The 23,941-nt window shown below is 37.0% G+C and overlaps 1 protein-coding gene and 1 long non-coding RNA gene across 2 annotated transcripts; both read left to right on the top strand.

Moving 5' to 3' along the window:
• Positions 1–4,289: 4,289 nt before the first annotated feature.
• LOC122294931 lies at positions 4,290–6,360 on the top strand. The gene is made up of 2 exons (XR_006237804.1): positions 4,290–4,536; positions 5,739–6,360. It is a non-coding gene; the product is annotated as an uncharacterized LOC122294931 (long non-coding RNA).
• An 11,449-nt stretch (positions 6,361–17,809) lies between these two features.
• Positions 17,810–21,736, top strand: LOC122293703. The gene is made up of 6 exons (XM_043102207.1): positions 17,810–17,879; positions 18,090–18,314; positions 18,696–19,831; positions 19,922–21,145; positions 21,227–21,529; positions 21,575–21,736. The coding sequence occupies exons 1-6, from the start codon at positions 17,810–17,812 to the stop codon at positions 21,734–21,736; spliced, it is 3,120 nt and encodes a 1,039-aa protein (XP_042958141.1).
• The last annotated feature ends 2,205 nt before the right edge of the window (positions 21,737–23,941 follow it).

Raw genomic sequence — 23,941 nt, 5'->3', positions numbered from 1 at the left:
ATATAGTTAGAAGAAACTTTAGCTCCTCCTCCATCCCCCCATCTGTGACTGCTCCTACAGGTGCCACTCCTGATCACTGTTGAAGCAGAGAATGCATATTGTAATACATTCTCCAAGAGACCCGTGTTGGGTGAAAGGGAGGTAAGCATAAATGATTTTCCTACGGATGACTTCCAGCTTATTCGATGTATATTCATTGAAAGAGGTTGGGAGAAACTTACTTATGCCTCCCCCTCACCCTATGTTGAGGTTGTCCGTGAATTTTATTCAAACATAGCCCATTTCAATTTAGATGATCATAACATCATTTATATTGTTCAAAGAATTCAAATTGAGGTTTCTCCTGTTGTCCTCCAAGGCTTATTTGCCCTTCTTGAGGTGGAATCACCTCTTTACACATACAAGGGCATGGGGGCTCCAACAAAGACTATTATGCATAATCTTTTTATTGGTCCCAATGGCCACAAATGGACTGCAAAAACTCACAGACTGCCTCTACATCATATGCTTCCTTAGTTTCGTCTTTTGGCCAAAATAGTGCTCACAAATCTATGGCCCATTAGTCATCACACAGAAATTTCTTTGGAGAGAGCTTACTTTATGTATGCTCTTGCTACTGGCGTCTCTGTTGATTTTTCACGGCATGTTATTGATATTATTCATCGCTCTCATGTGGAAAAAGAGTTAAATCTTCCTTTTGGCAGTTTAATTACTAAGTTGGCTATGATTGCTAAAGTTCCACTTAGGGCCAATGAACCTAGCATGAAGCTGCCAGGGCCTATTTCAGCCTTAACTGTGGTCAAATCTGAGGCTATCATCACTAAAAAGCGCCCTCTAACTAATGAGTCAGCATCTTCACCACCTGAACCTTCCATCCCTATATCTCAAGTTCTTGAGCAAATCTCTCTGTTATCCCAAAAGATTGATGGTTTTACTGCTAAATGGGAGGCATATCAATCGAAGTTAGAGCAACAATTGTTTGTTGTACACTCTGATTGTGTTCAAGCAAATGATCAATTGGTTCAACTTTCTTTGGATGTGCAACACATCATGGCAAGTGTAGTTGATTTTGATGATGAGCTGTAGATTTCCATGGTTGATTGCTGGCAGAAAGGGGGAGAAAAATTTGAGGGGGAGCAGCAGCACCAGAGGGGGAGAACAGTGACAAAACAGAGAAGAAAAATTGAAAAACTTTATCATGTTTTTATTTGGCTCATCTATGTTTTGTTTTTTTACTTAGTTTTTTTTTTTTGTGGTTGTAATTCAGATACAATTTGGCATGTGTTTACTTATGCTTTTATTAGGATAACTGACACTATGTTTTTATTGAATCACGACTCTTTAGAATTTTCTATATTCTTTGTGGTTTGCTAATTGACATGTTTTCAGGGAATTTACATTCATCAAACTAGTTTAGTCACCAATCCGCCAAAGGGGGAGATTGTAAAGGCAAAAATTGGCTAGGATTAGATGACTAGATGATAAGGCTTATCTTAGCGTCATATTTGAAATTGTTGGATGAATGTAAAATAATTATTGATTTATCTCTAAATAATGTTGAGTCTATCTAGAAGTCTTAGGTGTTGTTTAGATAAGTCATTGATGTTAAAATTGAGTCTTGGTAGATCTGTATTTATCCAGAAGAAAGCTAAACAGAGATCAATCAATATAGAAGGATGTTATCGAGAAATGTTAGCAGTCCGTCAGAACATGTCTTCACGACTGTTGTTAACCGTCAACAAAATCTTACTGTGACTAGAACTCTTTCCAGACTTTCTATTTAAAGGGATTCAATTTTGTAACTCAAGAATGAGTTTTGAGCCACGAATTCTAGAGGGTATATTCTTAACATTTGTAAGAGAAAATTCACTTGAGAATTTTCACTTGATTTTTCATCTCTTCTTGAATGTGATCGTGCTTTGAGTGTGAAGGAACATCGATTGGATTTCAACCTCTGGAGTTCTAGAAGGGAAAAAAATCTTTGCCTAGAGTTTCTACAACTCTAAAATTAATCAACTTAATTCTTGTACAGTCAGTGCCATTAAAAACAGAAAAGTAATATACATACAACCAGCCTTTTTACAGTCCACTAATATCGTTCTAAAGAAATATTTTTAATTTAAAATATAATTATAAAAAATAATAAAAATATTATACGTCTATCATCGCTCTAAAAAGAAATATTATAAGGAGATAAACGTAGAATAAAAAGACCACCGCTCACAAACTCTATTACTGTGCATTGATCATATCACAATTTTATTACGCTGGACAAATATATAATAGTCATTGGGTAATTGTATGCATGGACAAAACAATAGAGTACCGGGCAAGTTGGGCTTTATGATAGGAAAATATTTTAGCTATAAAAAAATTATATAAAATAAATTCATAAATTGATGTGGTTTGATGTAGTACATCAGATTGTAAAATTATTTTTATTATAAAGTAAATCTAACGAATCTTATAAAACCACATCAATTGATAAGTTTGTTTTGTATAATCGATCTATTTCGTATAATCTATTTTATAAAATGACAGATTTGTTCATGGTAGGGGCACTCTCTAATTATGAGCACTGGTGTCAAATCGTGTTAACGGGTCGTGTTTGTGTCTTGCAAAACATGTATATTATACTATATAGGTCAACTTTAACCCGACCCATTAAGTTTATCGTGTCAAAATCTCAAAACCTAACACGACCCATTAACATAACGGGTCAGGTCGTGTCAATCCGTTTTGACCCATTAATGAATATTACGAAATAGGTTAACATGACACAATGCGATCCGTTTCAAACTATTTATGTAAATGGGTTGAATAGGCCCGAAATGAACATGTTTGACCTCATTAAATTTAGCATAATTTTATATAAATGTTAAAACTACAATATCTATAAAAATTATAAAATTAACTACAAGTCTAAAATTACAATCCAAATAATGAAAATATCAAAATTAAAATTTTAACAATATTTTTTTAGGTTTAAGGATATAATTGTAACTTTAAATTTTTTAATGTGTCATAACGGATCAAAACGGGTTGACCATTATCAACCTATTAAGCAATCGTATCGTAACGGCTTAACCCGTTTTGACCCGAACCCATTAAAACTAAACCCTAACCCGCTATTATCGTGTCGTGTTCGTGTTGAGTTAACAGGTTATGTAACATATTGCCACCTCTAATTACGAGCCTAAGCTTTAATTACACGGAGGTTGTGAGCCTCTCATGTCTCCCTCCATGCCCTGCTTGGTGCTTTTCATAAATATGGGATTGGTTAACTGTTTCGTCTAGAACTCTATTTTTTGGTATCAACTTGACTCCAATTATCCGTGTAATGTTTTTAAAGAGATAAAGCCTAAAGCTACTAAGATTCTTTATTCGTAAATAATTTTTACAAAATTTAAATAGATAAAATTTGAATAATTTTTAATAAAAAAGTAGTCACTATCTTAAAAAAACTTTAAAAAGCTACTAAGATTTGTTTTTTTTATAAAGGACTTACATATAAAGGAACATTCTTCAAATCAAGTAAATAAAAATCAGTAAGATCGGCAAGCAAATAAATAGCCAAGAATCAAGGCTATCAAATTTCTTTGTACAGTCTGGAATTTTCTTTGTATCTGTTAGTCATAACTCTAGGAAACTTACTTAGGATAAACTCTGTAATTTTGTATAAATTTCTTTATATGATCAATTGAAAGTGTGTGAATATTTTCCAAGTCTTGGTAGTAATACAACTTTACTCTACTAATTTCAAAATTCATCATGGTATCAGAGCTGGGGATCGAGTATTTTACAAAATATATTTGGTTTAATCCCATGGAAACAAAATCTGGTGTTAGCATGATTTTTCCTCAATTTAAGTATCTTGTTGAAACCAGATTTCAGTCTAAAATCAAAAGTTTTACTCTGATAATGTTGGCGAATTTATTGCTCTCAAACAATATTTTGCAATACATGAGATTAATCATTACACCACAGCTCCCCACACACCATAGCAAAATGGTGTCTCTGAGCTTCGTCATTGTCATTTGGTAGAAACTGATCTAACTCTGTTACACGATGCTTCCTTGTCCTTAATATATTGGTTGCATGCATTTTCAATTGCTGCCTATCTAATAAATCGACAGCCCACATCTTTATTAAACAACAAATCACCGTTTGAGGCCCTATTCCACCAGAAACCAAATTATCTTAAGTTAAAGAAATTTGGTTGTCTATGTTTTCCTCTAACTAGGCCCTACAATACCAACAAACTTCAATCTAAAGCCAAGCCTTGTCTATTCCTGGGCTATTCCACAACCCAGAATGCATACAAATGCTTTGATGTTCAAGCCCAAAAACTCTATTTGTCCCGTCACATTGTATTTGCTGAAAATCAACTTCTCTCTCATTCTCAACAGCCTGAACCTTCATCATCCTCCCCGTCTGTCTCTACCATGCCTTTCGGGTCACCCATCGTAGAACCAGTACCATTGCAACTCTCATCAGCGCCTTCAGGAAGTCCTAAACATCACACATCACCTCCTGGTAATTGTTCTCCCTCTGATTTACATGCTTTGAGTTTTTCCTCTTCTAGCCCTAATTCTTCAAATTCGAATCTGCATTCGGGTTCATCACAAAATCCACCCACTCACCTCACACAAAATCCCACTGTGACTAATGCACCCTCCACCAACACGAAGGGTTAGATTACAATAAATATTCACCAAGACTTGGTAGTAATATTTTCCTCCACTGTGACTAATGCACCCTCCACCAACTAGATGGGTCAGTTGATCGCTTTAAAGCGAGACTTGTTGCTAAAGGGTATAGCCAACATGAAGGGTTAGATTACAAGGAAAATTTTAGTCCAGTTGTGAAACTGGCCACAATTAGGACTGTCTTAACAGTAGCTGTGATGCAAGGATGGTCTTTGAGGCAACTAGATGTGTCAACAATGCATTCTTGCATGGTGAGTTGATTGAGACAATATACATGGTTCAGCCACCGGGTTTTAAAGATAACTTCAAACCTAATCATGTATGTAGATTACGAAAGGCCATCTATGGTCTCAAGCAAGCCCCTAGGGCCTGGTATTCGGCCCTTAAATTGGCAATCATTGGCCTTGGATTTCATAACTCCAAGGCAGACTCATCATTGTTTATCTACAGTAAAGATTCCATTATCTATTATTTATTAGTGTATGTGGATGACTTGGTGATAACTGGCAATGATACGCACTTTGTGGTTGATATTACTCAAAAACTTGGTAATCGATTCTCTATTAAAGACATGGGGCAGCTTCATTTCTTTTTGGGCATGGAAGTCATTTCCACCAAATCTGGTCTTTTTTTGTCCCAACACAAGTACATTAGGGACTTGCTTTCAAAAACAAACATGACTAGAGCTAAAGACGTCTCAACCCCATTGTCTACAACCACAGCTCTCAAACTGGTTGATGGCACTTCATCTACTGATAGTACCGAATTTCGAAGTATCATAGGAGGCCTTCAATATCTGTCTCTCACTCATCCAGACATTTCCTTTACAATAAATAAACTGTCACAATTTATGCACAAGCCCACAGTCACACACTGGACAGCGGCAAAAAGGCTCCTCTGATACTTTAAGCAAACAATTTTTCATGGACTTCACATCAGAAAAACATCCAGCTTTAATCTCTTGACATACTCAGATACTGATTGGGCGGGCAATTTTGATGATCGAACCTCCACTTTTGCTTATATAAGCTTCCTTGGCATCAACCCAATATTTTGGAGTTCAAAGAAACAACGAGTTGTAGCAAGATTATCAACTGAGGCCAAATACAAAGCTCTTGCGAATGCAACTTCAGAGACTGTGTGGCTCTTATCCTTATTCAAGGAACTTGGTCTTCCACTCTTGGCTCCACCAAAGCTATTATGTGATAATTTGGGAGCAACATATCTCAGTTTTAATCCAGTACAGCATTCCTGAATGAAATATATACAAATTGATCTTCATTTTGTTCGTAATCTGGTTCAACGTGGAATTCTCAATGTCCAACATGTCAACACTCAAGACCAGCTAGCAGATCATTTGACCAAAGCACTGTCACAACAAAGAACTGAAACTCTACGGAACAAGATTGGTTTGGCCGATGGCACCTCAATCTTGTGGGGGCATATAAAGGAACATTCCTCAAATCAAGTAAATGTAAATTAGCAAGATCGGCAAGCAAATAAATAGCCAAGAATCAAGATTGTCAAATTTCTTTGTACAATCTAGAATTTTCTTTGTATCCATTAGTCATAACTCTAGGAAACTTACTTAGAATAAACTCTGTAATTTTGTATAAATTTCTTTATATGATCAATTGAAAGTGTGTGAATATTTTTCAAGTCTTGGCAGCAATTCAACTTTACTTTGTTACTCTTCAAAATTCATCATTACATAGAATTTATCTATTTAAAATTTGTATTTAACATTTTTTTTTATTACGTGCTTCATTTTATTCTAAAAAATAGTTTCTTGTATTTAAAAATATATTTGGGTGTAACCACCTAGCTTTGATAATGAAATTGGAAAGGTATCAATAAAATGATGCTTTTAATTCCTGAATTTTTAAATGAAAAGTTATATTCATTTAAGAAAATTTAAGAAATTAAACAAAATAGTAAAAACAATTGATATCTTAATGATTGATAATTGTAAAATTTGGTTGTCAAATGATTGTTCCATAGAAAAGGATCCCGGTGGTTGGAATGACATAATTTGATGATGACACAATTTAAAGGCCAGCGATGACGTGTACATGATTAGAGCAGAGTCGCGATCAAGTGGACATCTAACGTAACGTCGGTGGTGTCCCAGACAAAAACAATTCATCTGCAACTTGGGCAGAGGGTGTTCGGAGCTCACCTCCTCCCCTAGCCAGCCCCAATGGCTCTATCCATATGGTTTTCCGTTTGTCCATTTTTCATAGTATTTCATTTTGTTTCCACTCCATAGCATGGTCTCTCACCAATCTGCTGCTTCCCGGCTTCCTCCTTCATGCACGCGCTGCCTCTACAGCTGCCGATCTTCATGCTTATAGCAAAAACTATGATTTTGCACAGTGCGTTGGATACAAGTGTAATATTCGCTCCTTCTTTCTTCTTCTTCTTTATGAGCCTCGATCCATGTGTCAAACTTCGGTGTATGTGCTGAGCTTTGTTCTATGTGTCGAGAGTCAGTCTATCTGACGAACCTCGATCTACGTGTTGAACCTTATCCTACGTGCTGTATCTCGATGGCGTGTTCTGAAAGTTATCCAGCGAATTTCAAAGTAAGATAGATATTTTAATATTTACGGATATTTTAAATATTATGAAAATATAAATTGAAGATATTTTCAGTATTATTAGATAAGCTTGTTTTTAATGTAGCACAATTCTAATATTTTAATGAGCTCTGAAAATATTATAATTGTGGACAATTACTTATATTAAATATTTTAGTTGTTTTAAAATATTAAGAGGTTTAACTTTGTGTTGAAAACTCTTATTTAATTAATAATGATGAAGAAATATTATTTTATAAACTTTAGTTTATAAAATAATATTATATCTTAATTCTTCTCAGTGTTTTATCTAAGTGTTTTATTTTATAAATAAAACACTTACGTGTTTTCAAATCAGTATTTAAACTCATCGTTAGATCATTTTGAGGATCCCAAAGCGTAGGACTGACGTTAAATACCCAGGTCTCTACCATTTTCCCTTCACTTTTTCCTTTCTTCTTTTTCTATCTTCTCTTTCCTCTCTCTTTCTCCCATGCACGTCCAACCCGTGTCCTTCTTCCTTGCCGTTCGGTTTGCACTACCAACTGGTGCCACCTCCAATTGTCGTGCCCCACCTCCCACACCGGCGAGCTCTACTGCACCGGTGGCGAGCTACACCGGCCACCCTATCTCTCTCTTTCCTCATCCAAGCAAATGGGTCTTCAAGCCTTTTCCTCCTCCTTGAGCCACCATACTCGGCTGAAATGGCCGCCAAGCACCACCAATGGATTCACCACGTCATGGGCTTCCTCCCCATGTCTTTCTTTTCCTCCAAACTCCCTCTTTTTCTCCGATGGGTCTCCATAGCTAGAGATTCGGTTGCACCACCGTACGCCGTTGTACACAGCTACCCATGGTGTTTTACCACCACCACCTTGTTCCTCTCATCACCACGACCTCCCCCAAGAAATTCCATGGCCAACGGAGCTGTACACAGCTCTCACTCTCCCTCACTCTCCAAGGCACGAAACTAGCTTCAAGTGGCCGATCCGCCGCCGTGAGCTACCATATGGCCACCACCTCGCCACCATAGCTCCACCACATCTTCCTCTACCTTTCCCTAGCTTTCCATGAAGTTCTATGGTCTTCCACCACCTCAAGCAAACTCCTAGCATTTCGGATTCACTGTTCACGGCATGATGCCGCCGTGCTCCGCCACCTTTAACCACCATGAGGCCACCATGAGCCTTTCCAAGGCCAAGCCTAGCTATTCTCAGCCCAAACCGCCACTTTATGTGGTGGACAGCCACCATACGCGGTGTTACTGCCACGTACGCTACTCCAACGCTTGATCGTGACGATCGAGCAGCGAGCTATGCACATGTTATCCCGTTGATGGTATAATCCTCTATCTCTAGTTATTACGTTTAAAGTAGTTGATTGGTTAGATTGTAGACTGTGTAATTAGTATTTGTGGAGTTCGTTGTGTAGTTGTGAAGTGAAGTGTGGTTGTGAAGTGTTGGGCTTAATTGTGTAGTATTGTGGATTGTGCTATGAAGCGGGCGTGAGATGGACGCCATAGTGGTGCTACGGCGTGAAGTGTGAAGAGAGTACGCGTGGAACGTACTCTGTGTAGTGCAGCAATGCGTCGTGTGACATGCACTGTAGTGATGTGTGGCGTAGAATGTAAGGGGTGCACGTGGAGCGTACTCCGTGCTGTATGGCGATGCACCGTGTGGTGTGCATCGTGATAACAAGTGTTGTAGCGAAAGGAGTACACGTACCACGTACTCCATGTCACGTAGTGATGCACCGTGAAACGTGTATCGTAGTGATATTTGTTGTAGTGTGGATGGAAGAGAGTTCACGTGAGTGTACTCTGTACTATGTCGTGATACACCAGATGACGTGTCACGAAGGGTTGGATGGCGTAATGAAGAAGCGTGGAGTGTATAGTGTAGCATCGGGAAACTGTGTAATAGTGTCCCGAAGCAATGGTGATGTGGCTATAGTCCAAGGTAACGAATGTTGCCTTGAGGCTGACTTATGGCCGAAGGTATGTGTGAAGCGGTGAAAAAGGTATCAGAGAGTGCAGCGAAAGCACAATAGACATCGTGCTATTATTAGGGAATATTTCTCGAGCTGCATAGGGTGACAAAGGTGTATTTCTGGATGCAGTCCTCTTGTCAAGTGGCGGGAACTATGTAATAGTGTCCCAAAGCAGTGGTGATATGGCCTATAGTCTGGGGTGACGGGTGTCACCTTGTGGTTGACTATGGCTAAGAGTATAAGGAAGTGGTGGAAAAGTATCAGAGCGTGCAGCGGAAGCATGATGGGTATCGTGACGTGACTCGAGATTTGTCTCAAATTACGTGACATGACAGAGGTGCATTTGTGGATGCAATCCTGTCCTATCAAGTGTTAGGATGAACTTGTACAGGGTTAGGAAGTAGGAAGAGTCCTATCGACCGGGTCTGAACAAATTGGTATTGGAGTCTGGAGCTTGTTTATACAAGCGGGCGTTTATTGGAACTATAAGTTACTCTTAGGTGATAAAAGGGGATGAGATACATGTGTCCATGGCAAGACACGTGTACAGACAGGTTTACCATATGTAATGGGTAATCTATCCTGATCATAGTTACATGGTGTTTTATAGCCCCAGAGTTGGCTTGAATTCATGTAGCCTGAGTGGATGGGAATGAAGATTTCATATGGGCTAGGATACGTAAAGGTAGTAGTGGGTAAGTTGTCTAAGGTTGGGACGCACGACTCTGTCAGTCGGAATCATGCATCGGATTGTGGAAATAGAAAGATGAGACGGAGGTCTTAGTGTCTTAACCCTAAGGTGAATCACAGGGGTTCATTTTAAGGAATAAGACCCCGAAGGTTTTAGCATAGTAAATGGTACGTAAGAGTCTAGGGATAGATGGAGTGTTTCAAGCGAGGCATAGTTCTATTTTCTAGAATAGTTCCTTATGTATTAGATAGATGATGACGTAAGGTTATGTGTATGCATGTAGGTTGTTATCTGACACGCACATGAATGGACTGCATGGAATGAGTATGGCATGTAGTCCAGGTAAGTATTACGTTCATACTCTTCTAGAGTTTTCTCTATACAAACGAAGAAGAAGACGAAAGCTTTTATCTAAAAGGAAAATGAAACTTAAGTTTTCAAGTATAAGTACGTAGCAGCCTTCCTTGGTAGCCCCTTTTTACGCACCCAAAGTATGTATGTGTATGCATGTGAATGGATGTTATAAGTAGTACGTATTGTATGTATGTTCACAAAAGGAAACGAAAAGAAGCATTAAAAGACATAAGAACTGTTAAGGACTGTAAGGACCGAAAAAGAGAGAAAACCATTTTCTCTTAAAGAAACTTCTCTTAGAGCAAATTTTATGAAAAAGAAAGAAAACCATGCTTTAAACGACGCGAAGAAAGTGTTTTAAAATGTCCCTTTGAAAGTGAGGCTTTGGCCGTATGTTAAAGATGTCCTTATGAAAGATGATGTTTTAAATGATGCCATGAAAGACGACTTTTTCTAAAATGACTTTATAAACTAATGAACTGAAGAACCGTAATAACTGTAAAGGATTGAAGGACTGTAAAGGAAATGAAAGGACTGTAAAGGAATAAACGGACTGAATGTATGATGTATGAAAATATGTAAGGGCCACATGGACTGAAATGGAAATGGTACTAAAGGAATGGACTGGACGGGGCAGATTGCAATGCCGGGTAAGTAGTACTGGTAGTGCACTGACTCGTGGTCAAATGTGCTTCCAAGTGTAGAAGTGTCAAGTTGTATTAAGGATAAGTCCAGAATCGTATTCCACAGGGACAATTGGTTATCAAAGCGTATAGGAGATTTGTGAGTAACAAATGAATCAAGTATGAGTGATGAAAATAAAATTCAAATGCAATGAAAAAAAAAAGATAATCGAAGTTAAAATAAGAGTTTCTTAAGAAAAACAAATTAACGAACACTTGGGTTGGGTATGAGACTCTCTTTATTTCGGATTCTAGATAATTTTCTCGATTAACAATCTAGTCAAGGCATTGATAAACGGAAGATAAAAAGGTTAAGCTCAAGTTTTTGCAATATTTTCCTAAGGGATTTTCTATTTTACTAGCCGAACACACATTAACAAACAATCGAGAGAAGTCTTGATAATTTTCAAGCTTTTGTTGTGCCTTACGTCAACAACAAAACAAGAGCAAGAGCCGCAATCTATTTTCAATTTAAATCCGACTAGTAACATAGTGAAATCAACAATTATCAACAAAATATTGCATCGATCTAGAATCCAAAACAAATCAAGCTTCATTCCACAACCCAAGCTTTAGAAATTAGCTACACATGATGTTTCTAACTACAAAAATAAATCTAAGTTGAGTCATAACAAAACCTGAGAAAATATCCGAATGAGATAAATCCTAAAGATGTTGCCACTTCCCGCAGGAGAACAAATACTAAAATAAGAAATGAAACGTAAATTGCAGAAAATAGAATGAAGAGCAACCATGAAAAATAAAATGAAGAAGCAGCCGAATAAAAATAAAGATACCGTCTGAAATGAAAATGAAATAAAAATAAAACTGCTGCAACACCGAATGAAAATGAAAAAAAGTAATAAACTCCAAGCTAAGCTACTGCTGTTGCCAAATAAAAAAAAAAAAGAAAGTGCAAGAAAAATAAACTCGCTGTGCAAAAACTAAAACAAAAGAAAGAAAATAAAAATACAAACTAAACTACTCAACTCTTAGCTTAAACAAAAAAAGAAAACAAATGAAAGAAAATAAAAAAATCTAAGCTAAGCTACTCTACGAAATGAAAGAAAGAAAACAACTTAAAAGCTCCTAAACTAAGCTACTGAACTCCCGCTGAACTCTTTCCTTTTATAGCTGTGTGATTGGCTGCTGCACGTGTGTTGCTGTTGATCTTTTGCTGTCCATATGATGTTGTCGAATGTTCCTGTTGTCATGCATGTGTGAACTGATCTGAGTGCTTTTTGTCATGTGATTTTTCTGTTCTGCATGTGCTGTCCATGTGATGAATGGTCTGTATGCTATGCTTGCTGTCATGTGTGAGTTTCCAGCGTGGTTTTCTGCTGCCCTGCTGTCCATGTGGTTTTCTGCTACTGTGTTCCTGTTGTCCATGTGGTTTTCTGCTGCTGTGTTCTGCATGTCCGAATGAGTCGTTCTGTTCTGCATGTGTGAGCTGCTGTCCATGTGGTTTTCTGCTACTGTGTTCTGCATGTGTTCTGCATGTCCGAATGAAATGTAATGCCATGAAGTTCTCCCGTCCTCCCTACATGCAATGTACGTATTGTATTATTGTGAAGGAAGATCAATCTTTTGCCAAGTACTAAGTTTAAAAGTGAAAGTCAATTAATTTCTTATAATTTCTAGCAACCTAGCATAAATAAAACTACACACAAAACTCAGTATCATGCTTTTATGTGAGAGGAGGTGTAGTAATGATCTTACTATTTGGCCAGAGGAAGAGAGAAAATAACAAAATATATAATGAGCAATTAATGGCCAGAGGAAAATGCATGCAGATTAGTAGCCAGAAAACACTTCGATTTACTTCCATACACTTTGTGGCAGACTTCCAGACTTCAATATTAGAATTTGATGCATAATTAAGTGTTCAATCTTTATTTGATAAAATAAATCACTCATTTAAACAACTTAATTATGCAATTCTAACCCTTTATCATGCACCCAGTGCTGCCCCCTGACGGAATGGATTCCCAACCCGTGGCCACGGGCGGAATCAGGTCCAAAAGACTGCTAACCCCAAGCACACGGGGCGTAACAGTGTGCTACATGGCCAATGAAAGTGATAAGAATGAATGGATGCATGTTAAGAAAGAATGCATATATGTAAGTATGGATGAACAGAATGCATGAATGAACGTAAGTAAGAAAAGATGAATGCATGAATGTACGTAAAAAGATAAATGCATGAAAAGATTCTTTAAGAAATGAAGGCAGCGATGCTTGGGGAACTGTTTTAAAGAAGAAAACATGTTTTAAAGAAAAACCCCACTCGCAACTTTTTCAAACGAAAAGAAAGACGTATGCATGCTATGTAAGATATGTATGTATGGAATGATAAATGCATGACTGAAAAGCTATGTTATGATATTTTGACTATATGAAGTAATGCTTACGAGTCATCGACTTATTTTAGTTTTTATGTGTGCCCTCCCAGGCACAAGATGAGCATGACAAGTCAGCATAGACACAGCCCAAGGGGAAGAGCACGAAGGCTTAGGCAAGATGTTTTATATTTGAAACTTTAATTATGAAATGTAATGTTTTCCGCTGAAATCTTTAATTAAGAAAAATGAATTTTATTTATGACATGGAGTTTTTTGTATCCTAGCATGAATGGAAAAGGAATTGAAAAGGAATCGTAATTCTTGTCAGTTTTTATCAAAATAGATATGAAAAAGGACCCACCATAAGGACGGGTGTTACAACAAGCCCAGCCCTTGCCATGCGAGTTTAATACACATAGTCGCGTCCTAAAGCGGCTTCTGGGGCCACGCGTGGTCCCTCTAACTTCACCAGCCATTGATCCTTCGGATCAGCTTGTCCACTCGCAACTTTTTCAAACGAAAAGAAAGACGTATGCATGCTATGTAAGATATGTATGTATAGAATGAGAAATGCATGATTGAAAATCTATGTTATGATATTTTGACTGTATGAAGTAATGCTTACGAGTCATCGACTCATTTTAGTTTTTATGTGTGCCCTCCCAGGCACAAGATGAGCATAACAAGTCAGGACAGACACAGCCCAAGGGGAAGAGCACAAAAGCTTAGGCAAGATGTTTTATATTTGAAACTTTAATTATGAAATCTAATGTTTTCCGCTGAAATCTTTAATTAAGAAAAATGAATTTTATTTATGACATTGAGTCTTTTGTATCCTGGCATGAATTGAAAAAGAATCGTAATTCTCGTTAGTTCAAAATAGATATGAAAAAGAACCCACCATAAGGACGGGCATTACAACAAGCCCAGCCCCTGCCATGCGAGTTTAATACACATAGTCGCGTCCTAAAGCGGCTTCTAAGGCCACGCGTGGTCCCTCTAACTTCACCAGCCATTGATCCTTCGGATCAGCTTGTCCACTCTCCTTCTAAGGTGGCGCATGTTCTACACCCGCCGCCACAGACGGTGTTGTCCCGTCAATGACTCGGCCTAGACTCAGGTTACTATCCTATGTTACAATTTTCCTTAACTCCTGATCAAGACAATGTGATCATGATAGTTTCCTATAGTTGGACCAGATCAGCAAAATGCAATGCACCACTCTCAACTATGACTCTTAGTTGTAGGTTTATAGTCTATTTATCATACTATGTTAAAACCACTTTAAAGCTGCATCCTCGTGTGGGATTGGGTTGGAGCCAATCTTTTAGTGAGATAACCCGCTTTTATTCTCATTTTAATGCTGTTTTTGTTTGTTTTGGGAAGATTGTTGGGTACTTCCATCTTACAAAATTTTGTATCATTGTAACCTTTTAGTTTATCTTTGAAATATTTACTTGCTGACAAAAAATAAAAAATAAAAAAGAAGTAATTCACGTTGCTATACAACCAAAGGACATTACCCATAAAATTATTAAAAATCATCAGCCCACAGGGGGTAAAAGAACATTATTCAAAGTTTTGAAATTTTTCTATCCAAGTATTATTTAAATATAAAAATCAATAGAAATTTTATAAATTTTAAAATAGAAAATATTTTAAAATAATTTTAAATTTATGATATTTTTTATTCTATTTTCTTACTATTCAAAAATTTCTAAAATATTCCAAAATATCGATCATAATTAAATTGCAATCACTATGAAAATATATCGCAGCCCATAAGTTTGAAGGCCCGCAATGGTGTGCACATCATGTAACATAATGTGGGTGGGGTCCAAACATATAATTCATCAAGTTGGTGCAAGAATTATTGTTTGTGCAATAGAATGGTTAACTAGGCTGTAATCCGTCCGGTCTGTGGTTAACTAGCTTTATGAACATTTTTTTCTTTTTAATAAAAAAATTAAAATAAAAAATTAATTAAATTAGTAAAATTAAAATTAAGTAACCTGTTTATTATTTTATATAAAATCAATGAATGTTAAACAATTTTATTATATAATAAGGTCAATGGTAATCATTTGAATGAAAAATGCATAATTAATTTATACAATTATTATGTAAAATAATATTTAAAATATAAATATATACACATTTAGTCTGGACCGGACCGAGATTTTTATGGTCCAGAATAATAGTCTTACAGCCCTATTGTTAACAACATGTATCATATCAATTATCAGTGGCAAGGGCCTCGCTGAGATCCTATCCCACGTTGGTTTAACGTATGCAAGTTAGTGCAAATGGACTTTTTAAAAAAATATATTTTTTAAACATCTTTTACCATTTTGAAAAAATAAAAAAAAATATAAATTTATTAATAGTTATTTACAAAATTTTTTTTAAGAAAAGATATACGAGGGAATACATTTAATAGACACATTTAGCAAATATTTAAATTGTGAGTTAAAATGAGATGATATGAGAATTGAAAATTATATGAAATATTATTAGAATATTATTTATTTTTTAGATTTAAAAAAATTAAATGATTTAGTTTAAAATTTTTAAAATTATAATAATTAAATGAGATAAAATAAGAAGAAACACAAATTAGATCATTTTTAAAGGATAATGGTAGTTTTACTGCCTACTAACATTTTATTGCCCGGACTTTCCAGTGTTTTCTCTTCTCTCGTGAGACAGAGTAAAACTTCAGTGCTTTTGGTCTCCAAAAGCTTCAAGTCTCACACCCTGTGAGTTTTAGTTATTGTGGCCGGTTGTTACTGTCCAACGTCTTTGAGGGAACGAATGGAAGTAGACGAGCTGGCGAGACGGTGGGAGAGAATACAATTGTCTACGGATGAGAATTCATGCTTCCATGTGAAAAAAGAGGATCTCAAGAATGTTAGCAGACAAGGAAAACACTGCATTGTGGGTAAAGCTCTCACCGAGAAGAATGTAAACAGTGAGGGATTTAGAGAAACGATGTCCCAAGTTTGGAGGCTTGAGGGATGGGTTAGCTTTAAGGAACTCGAAGACCAGAGTTTTTTGATCGAGTTTCAAAACAGAGAAGACAAAGACAAAGTGTTGAGTGGAAGACCTTGGTTTTATGATAGAAGCCTGTTAACTTTACAAGAATTGGATGGCACGGAGTCCATCAATGGTCTGAAGTTCAAGTATGAACCTTTTTGGGTCCAACTTCACAACTTGTCGTTAGACACAATGACAGAAGAAGTAGGTGAAGAACTAGGGGCCTCCATCGGGCATGTCATCAGAGTGGAGGTTGAGGCGGATGGTCGTGCATGGGGAAGATGTCTACGGGTTAGGATTGCAGTAAACCTCCACAGACCACTTTTAAGGGGGAAATGGTTGTTTTTCAACGACCAAAAAACTGGATCTCCTTCAAGTATGAGAGGTTGCAGAGTTTTTGTTTTCAGTGTGGTACGTTGTTTCATAAGGGGAAGAACTGCATAAGGCAGCGCTATGAACAACAAGGTATTGAACAAGAACACCAGCAGTTTGGTGCATGGCTCAGAGCTCAACCTATGCACAATAGTATCTCCAACGGGCGTAGGTACGGCTGTGCTAAGGTTGGTAACCAGCATCGTCAACAGCAGGGAGTCAAAGAACACGGTGTAGAGGAGAAGTCTAGGCCAAAAAGCCATGCTATCAAACAGGAAAATTTGGCTCCAAAACAGGATGGGACTAAACAGGAAAGGCAGGAAAAAGTCCACGGAGTTAGTAAAAAGCAGCAAGATATCGGCGTGAAAATAACCAATGAGGAAGTAACAGGTCATACGGATGAACCTCACATCACGAGACAGCTGGACAGTCAAACTCTCAGGGCTCAGGAAACAGAACACATACACGAGGTAACCTTTCTGGAAACCGAATTTGAGATGCAAAATACTTCCTACCTCTCTAGCATGGAACTGGACCTTATCTCAACTGAAGGGCCTAATGGTGGTCAGATTGCAGTAGTTAACAATTTAGATGAAAATAACAAGGAACTAACTACCCTTTGAGGAACAGTCAAAGTTGTCTTGAATGACAAAAGAACAAGTAAGGAGTTAGTTAAGGGGACTGACAAAACACAAGTAAAGAAGTGGAAAAGGCTTGCTAGAGGTGGTTTAAACCAAGATGAAGGCGGAGGGATGGTGGCTTTGGAAGATGTAACAAATTTCCCTCTCAAATGTCGAACCAGAAGTAGCCTAAAGAGAAAACTTGTAGTGAGTGATGTTAAACCAAAATGCCAAAAGAGGAAGAATGATCCCAAGGAGAACAACAACACAATGGCAGAGGCTGGCTTCTAGCCCTGCCAAAGACAATGAACCTCTTAGTGTAGAACTGCCAAGGGCTTGGGAACCCTCGGTCAGTTAGAATCCTTAGCAAGCTTGTTAAGGAAAAGGGCTCATTCTTAGTTTTTCTTGTGGAAACTAAGTGTAGCAAACAAAGGATGGAGGCAGTCAGGATGTCTCTGAAAATGGATGGATGTTTTGATGTTAAAAGTGTGGGAATGAGTGGAGGTATTGCTTTGTTGTGGAAGGAAGCATGACAGGTCCAAGTGGTTAGCTATACCAGATGGCATGTTAGTGTAGTGGTTAAGGAAGAGCTCTATGACAGAACATGGCAATTCACTGGGTTTTATGGCCACCCCGAGACAGCCAAAAGAAAGAGTAGTTGGCAGTTACTTGAGATGTTAAAGCCTCAATCATCTGTGGCTTGGTTATGTGCAGGAGATTTCAATGAAATGTTGCATCAAAAAGAAAAGCAAGGAGCATCCAGCAGACCATACAACCAAATTGAAGCATTTAGACAAGCTATTGAGAGATGTGGACTTTATGATGTGCATCACCTGGGACAACACTTTACCTGGTCAAACAACAGAAGGGGTACGGAGTTTACCAAGGAAAGAATAGACAAGGCTATGGCTAACAAGGAGTGGAAAGAACTTTTCAGAGGTGCAACATGTACTGCACTAGCAGCAGTAAAATCATACCACTCCCCCCCTTTACATAAACAAATAGGCCCCAAACCAGTGTAGGAAAAGGTGGAGTCTAGGATTCAGGTATGAAACTGCGTGGAATCTACATGAAGACTGTCATAATATAGGGGGAAATGGATGGAAGGTACCAGATCAGCAGGTGCTTCAGGTTGCACAATGAGATACAAACTGGATACATGTCAAAAGGCCCTACAGCAGTGGAGGAAAAGAACACAGCAGGAAAACCATAATCACAATGCAGAGACACTACAAAGAATAAGCCATCTTCAGAACAATGGTACTGGCTCCCATATAACAGAAATGCAACAGCTCCAGAAGAGAGTAGAATAATCTCTAGATGCAGAGGATGTGAAGTGGCGCCAGAGGGCAAAGCAACACTGGCTAAAACTTGGTGACAGAAACACACACTTCTTCCATCAGCAGGCCTCTCAAAGAAGAAGAACCAACACAGTTAGAAGCATAGAGGATCAACAAGGGAGAGTAGTTGCTAACCAGGCAGGAATAGGTGAAGTTTTCACAGGTTATTTCTCCACATTATTTTCCACCTCTTGCCCCACTGGTTTTGATGAATGCTTGCATGCCATGGAGTCAAAATTAACAGTTGATATGAAGTCTTGGCTCTCAAAGCCATTCACCCGAGAGGAAGTCAGAGGTGCTGTGTTTCAGATGAATCCATTAGGGTCATCTGGACCTGATGGTTTGCCAGCTCATTTCTATCAAAAACATTGGGAAGTGGTGGGTGAGGAAGTATACTCTTATGCACTCGAAGTCCTCAACTGTAGTAGGTCCCTCCAAGATGTTAATGACACTTACATATCCCTTATTCCCAAAGTGAAAAACCCCAAGAAATTAGCTGAGTTTAGACCAATAAGTCCTTGTAATGTGCTGTACAAAATTGTTTCTAAAACCCTTGCTAACAGAATGAAAGGTATTCTCCACAACCTTATCTCATTGAACCAAAGTGCCTTTGTCCCGGGTAGGCTCATCTCAGACAACATATTAGTAGCTTATGAAGTTCTACACTCTATGAACTCGAGAATGAAAGGAAAAAGAGGATGTATGGCACTAAAAATTGACATGAGTAAGGCATATCACAGGATAGAGTGGAGCTTTGTTGAAACTGTAATGGTTAAGATGGAATTCCCAATTAGATGGATTAGGCTCATTCAATCTTGCCTTAACTCAGCATCCTATTTTATTTTGGTTAATGGAGAACCACAAAGGAAATTCATGCCATCAAGGGGACTTAGACAAGGAGATCCAGTGTCTCCCTACATTTTCATCATGTGTGCAGAAGCCCTTACTTCACTTCTGAAAAAAGTTGAACAAGCTGGACAGATCACTCCTGCACCTATTGGAAGAGGCCCCATCACAGTTAATCATCTGTTTTTTGCAGATGATAGCATACTCTTCTGTCAAGCAACAACCAAGGAGCTTTCATGTGTCCTCAAAGTCCTTGAAGTTTATGGAAAGGCATTGGGTCAAGTCTTGAACAAAGAAAAGTCCACAATCCTTTTCAGCAAGAATACACAGACAGTGGTTAGGACATAAATTTTACAGCAGGTAGGTGTTAAAGCAACAAGCAATTTCGAGAAGTATTTTGGACTACCAGCTGTAGCAGGGAGGCAAAAAGTGGCAACCTTTCATATACTCATTGATAGAACCCGGGCTAGGATGGTCAACTGGAAGAATAAGTTTTTGTCAAATGCAAGGAAAGAAGTCCTCTTAAAAGCAATGTTACAGGCCATTCCCACTTATGCAATGGGGATTTTCCTGATACCAACCTCGATTACAAACAAGCTGAACCAACTTATAAGAAAATTTTTGTGGGGCTACAATGAGGATACTTCAAAGATACAATGGGTCAGGTGGAATCAACTCAGCTACAGCAAAGAGGCAGGTGGTCTTGGTTTCAGAGATTTCAGAAGCTTCAACTTTGCTTTACTTGCTAAACAAGGGTGGAGGATTTTACAGAATCCATCATCTTTAGCTGCTATGGTCTTAAAAAAAAAATACTTCTCAAAATCTGGATTGTTAGATGCAACACTAGGGTCAAGACCTTCCTTTGCGTGGAGAGGAGTGTGTGCAGGTCTGAAAGTTCTAAGAGAAGGACTCGTGTGGAGAGTGGGCAATGGGCACAAAATTAACATTTGGAAGGACTGGTGGATAACTTCTTTTCCATCAAAAAAAGTAGTCTCTACTCGACCAATGGGTTGTGAGTGTGAACAGGTAAGTGATCTAATAGACAGTGACCTAAAAACCTGGAAATATCCTCTCATCCAGGAGCTACTATCTGCACAGGAGTATGAAGCTGTAAGAACAATACCCCTCAGTGTTGGGGTTAGGGAAGATAGGATGGTTTGGCACTTCACCACCAATGGCCAGTACTCAGTAAAAAGTGGTTACCATGTTCACAGACAAATGGAAGCTGATCTTCAGGGGGAGCCATCTAGAAGAACACAAGTCAAGCATGTGTGGAAGAGTATATGGAAGCTAAAGACTACTCCAAGTGTCAAACAGTTCGTGTGGAGAGCATGCAGTGAGGCCCTACCAACACTAGCAAACCTGAAGAGAAGGAAGATTGTAGCGGATAGCAGTTGCTTCATCTGCACACAAGCCACTGAAACCTCAAGTCATGCCTTGTGGAGCTGTGTTGCTACTCAGGATGTGTGGAAACAAAGTTGCAGAAAGGTCCAGAAAATGACCTGCCATAGTGACCTCTTTTTTTATATTTGGTCCATTCTAGTAGAGAATCTAGATGTTGCTGAGCTAGAAGAGACTGCAGTTGTACTAAAAAGGATTTGGACCAGAAGAAATGAGCTCTATCATGGGAAAGGATTCACTCATCCGACTAGACTGTATCAATAGGCCATAGAAGAGGTATTCACCTTCAGAGAATCCATTGTAATAGACCAAGGAACAAAGAAACAGGCTGGTGCAGCAGGGCATAAGTGGTCCAAACCAATGCATAATTTTTACAAGCTCAATTGGGATGCAACTGTTAGAGCAAAGGAGGGAAGAGTTAGGATATGTGTGATAGTCAGAGACTACCAAGACAAAGTGGTTGGCACTGTAAGAGCTCAAAGACCTTTAAGAGGGACTCCTTTCGATGCTGAGGCTTATGGGCTGTTGGTTGCAGCTGTGTTTAACAGAGACCTGGGACTGCAACAGGTCTGTTTAGAGGGTGATGCTAAGCGAGTGGTGGATGTGTTGTAGAGCAAAGCACTGGACTGGAGCTTTGAGGGGTGCCTGATTGAAGATGCAAAAAGGGTACTGAATTTAAGTATCAACTGGACAGTTTCTCATGTCCATAGAGAAGCAAACATGGCAACACACCAACTTGCAAAAGTAGCTACAGAGATGGCAGAGGATGTCTAAGAAGTTGAAAGTTGCCCAAGTTGTGTTTTCCATATTGTACACAGATAAATGATGTAAACTAGTAACTCTATGTCACTTTGGACCGTAGAGAGTTGTGTTCCTTTATTTCATGGTTAATGAGATCAGTATTTCAAAAAAAAAAAAAAAAAAACATTTTATTGCCCTATAGTGTATTTGAATTTTTCCTTTTCTTCATTATTTTCTTTTAAATATTTTTAAAGTCTTTAATTATTAAGAAAAAAATTTTAAAAAATACAATTTTATTACTAGTTAATTTTCTAATTATTAAATAAAATAATAATAATAATAATAATAATAATAAATAGTAAATAAGTAATAGGAATTTCATTATCCATTTTTAAATCAAGGCAAAAGTCATACTTCCGGTTTCTATTAATTTAATAGTAATATGATACGATAATAATGGATTTCAACTTGTCTTAATGGGTTCAAATTTAAATGAGTTTGTCTGTTAAAATACAATGTTTAACATATTGATAATTGGTCAACTTATTTTGATATGTTATAATTCGTTATCATTATTTAAAGAAATTAAAATTATATCTTTTATTTAAAAGTAAAATTATTGAAATTTTAATTTTAATATTTTATTGTTTAGATTATATTTACAAAAAAATAAAAGAAGAAGAAGATATACTAGTAAATACATTTAATAGATACATTTAAAAAAGATTTAGATAATAAATTGAGATGATAGATAAAAATGAAATAAAATATTATTTTTTAAAAATTAAAAAACTAAATTATTTAATTTAATATTTTTAAAAATTATAATAATTAAAAGAGATACAGTAAAAATGTAACAGCCAACTAGAAATTCAATTGTGGAATTTCTATTTGTTTTAGGAATCTCGTGAAGACTCCATAAGTTTTCACGAATCTATTAATCGTATAGATTTTAGTCTAACCACATAATTAGTGTTATTACTCACTATGGTATCAAAAGTGTATTTTTGATTATTGGAGATAGTTAGAAGTGTCATAATGTATTATGGTTTGTGCCATTAGACTCGGTGGGTTATTTAAGGTCTTATGGCATAATAACTCTTTTTCATATTTTCGGATGAAACGTCTGTTCAAAATTGTGGATATTATTGGGTAAAAATATCTTGGGCTGATATTTGTAGATATTTTTTGGTAAAAATATCTTAAGTTGATTTTTGTGGATATTATTGGGTAAAAATATCTTGAGCTGATATTTGTGGATATTTTTGGGTAAAAATATCTTGAGCTGATTTTCGTGGATATTATTGGGTAAAAATATCTTGAGCTGATTTTTGTGGATATTATTAAATAAAAATATCTTGAGTTGATTTTTGTAGATATTATTGGGTAAAAATATCTTGAGCTGATTTTTGTAGATATCATTATGTAAGAAATACCTACACTCAACCCTCACTTCAGCCTCATCCTCTTCCATATCTTGTGCATAAATGTCTCCAGCCCACTCCCCATGAAAATCATCTTCCTTTACACCTTTCATTGAATGAACACTAAACACTCTCTCGGACAGCTTTTAGGTGTTCTTTTGCACACCCATTTCGAAGCTTTTTTAAGTGTTTTATCATAAAGTCTCTTTCATACAAGTTGTTCCTTTTTTAGTATAGTTTATGTGGATATCTTATTTGTTCCATTTGAAAATCATTTAGTTAGTAAAATATTGTTTAAACTCTAGAAAATATGTTGTATTTTAGAGTTTTTGACCAAGCTAATAGATAGATCTTGGTCCGAAATTTTTATGGAGTATTGTTAACATATGTATATGATTATTGGTTTAGGATTTTTTGTATGATTAAAGGTTTTGATGAAATATTTTCTTAGATCTAGAAACTTAGAAACTGGAAGAGGAAAAACAGTTTCTGTTTTGAGAAAGTTTAAATCTTTGGTGGTTTAAACCTATTCCAATGGCTTTGATAATTTTATTGGAGGATCCTAAGCCTCTTATATACATTTTATAATATTATTTGAAGATATTTGATGTTAGTTTCAAAGATATGAAATTTTATGCAAAGAGATATTCGGATAGGCCAAAGTGTGGATGTTCTTGGCTAAATTTATGTTTTGGTTAATTTTTAACCATGTGATCTTGAATTAGAAGCTTATATATGTTTTAGGACATATTTTTAAATCATGTGATGGTTTGGTTTGAAGATCATATCTTTATAAGTCATAGATCAAAAGGTT

This window comes from Carya illinoinensis, chromosome 14 (assembly GCF_018687715.1).
Source record: "Carya illinoinensis cultivar Pawnee chromosome 14, C.illinoinensisPawnee_v1, whole genome shotgun sequence".
NCBI lineage: Eukaryota > Viridiplantae > Streptophyta > Magnoliopsida > Fagales > Juglandaceae > Carya > Carya illinoinensis.
Note: the sequence above shows the minus strand (reverse complement) of the source record. Positions and strands in the feature narration are given on the sequence as shown.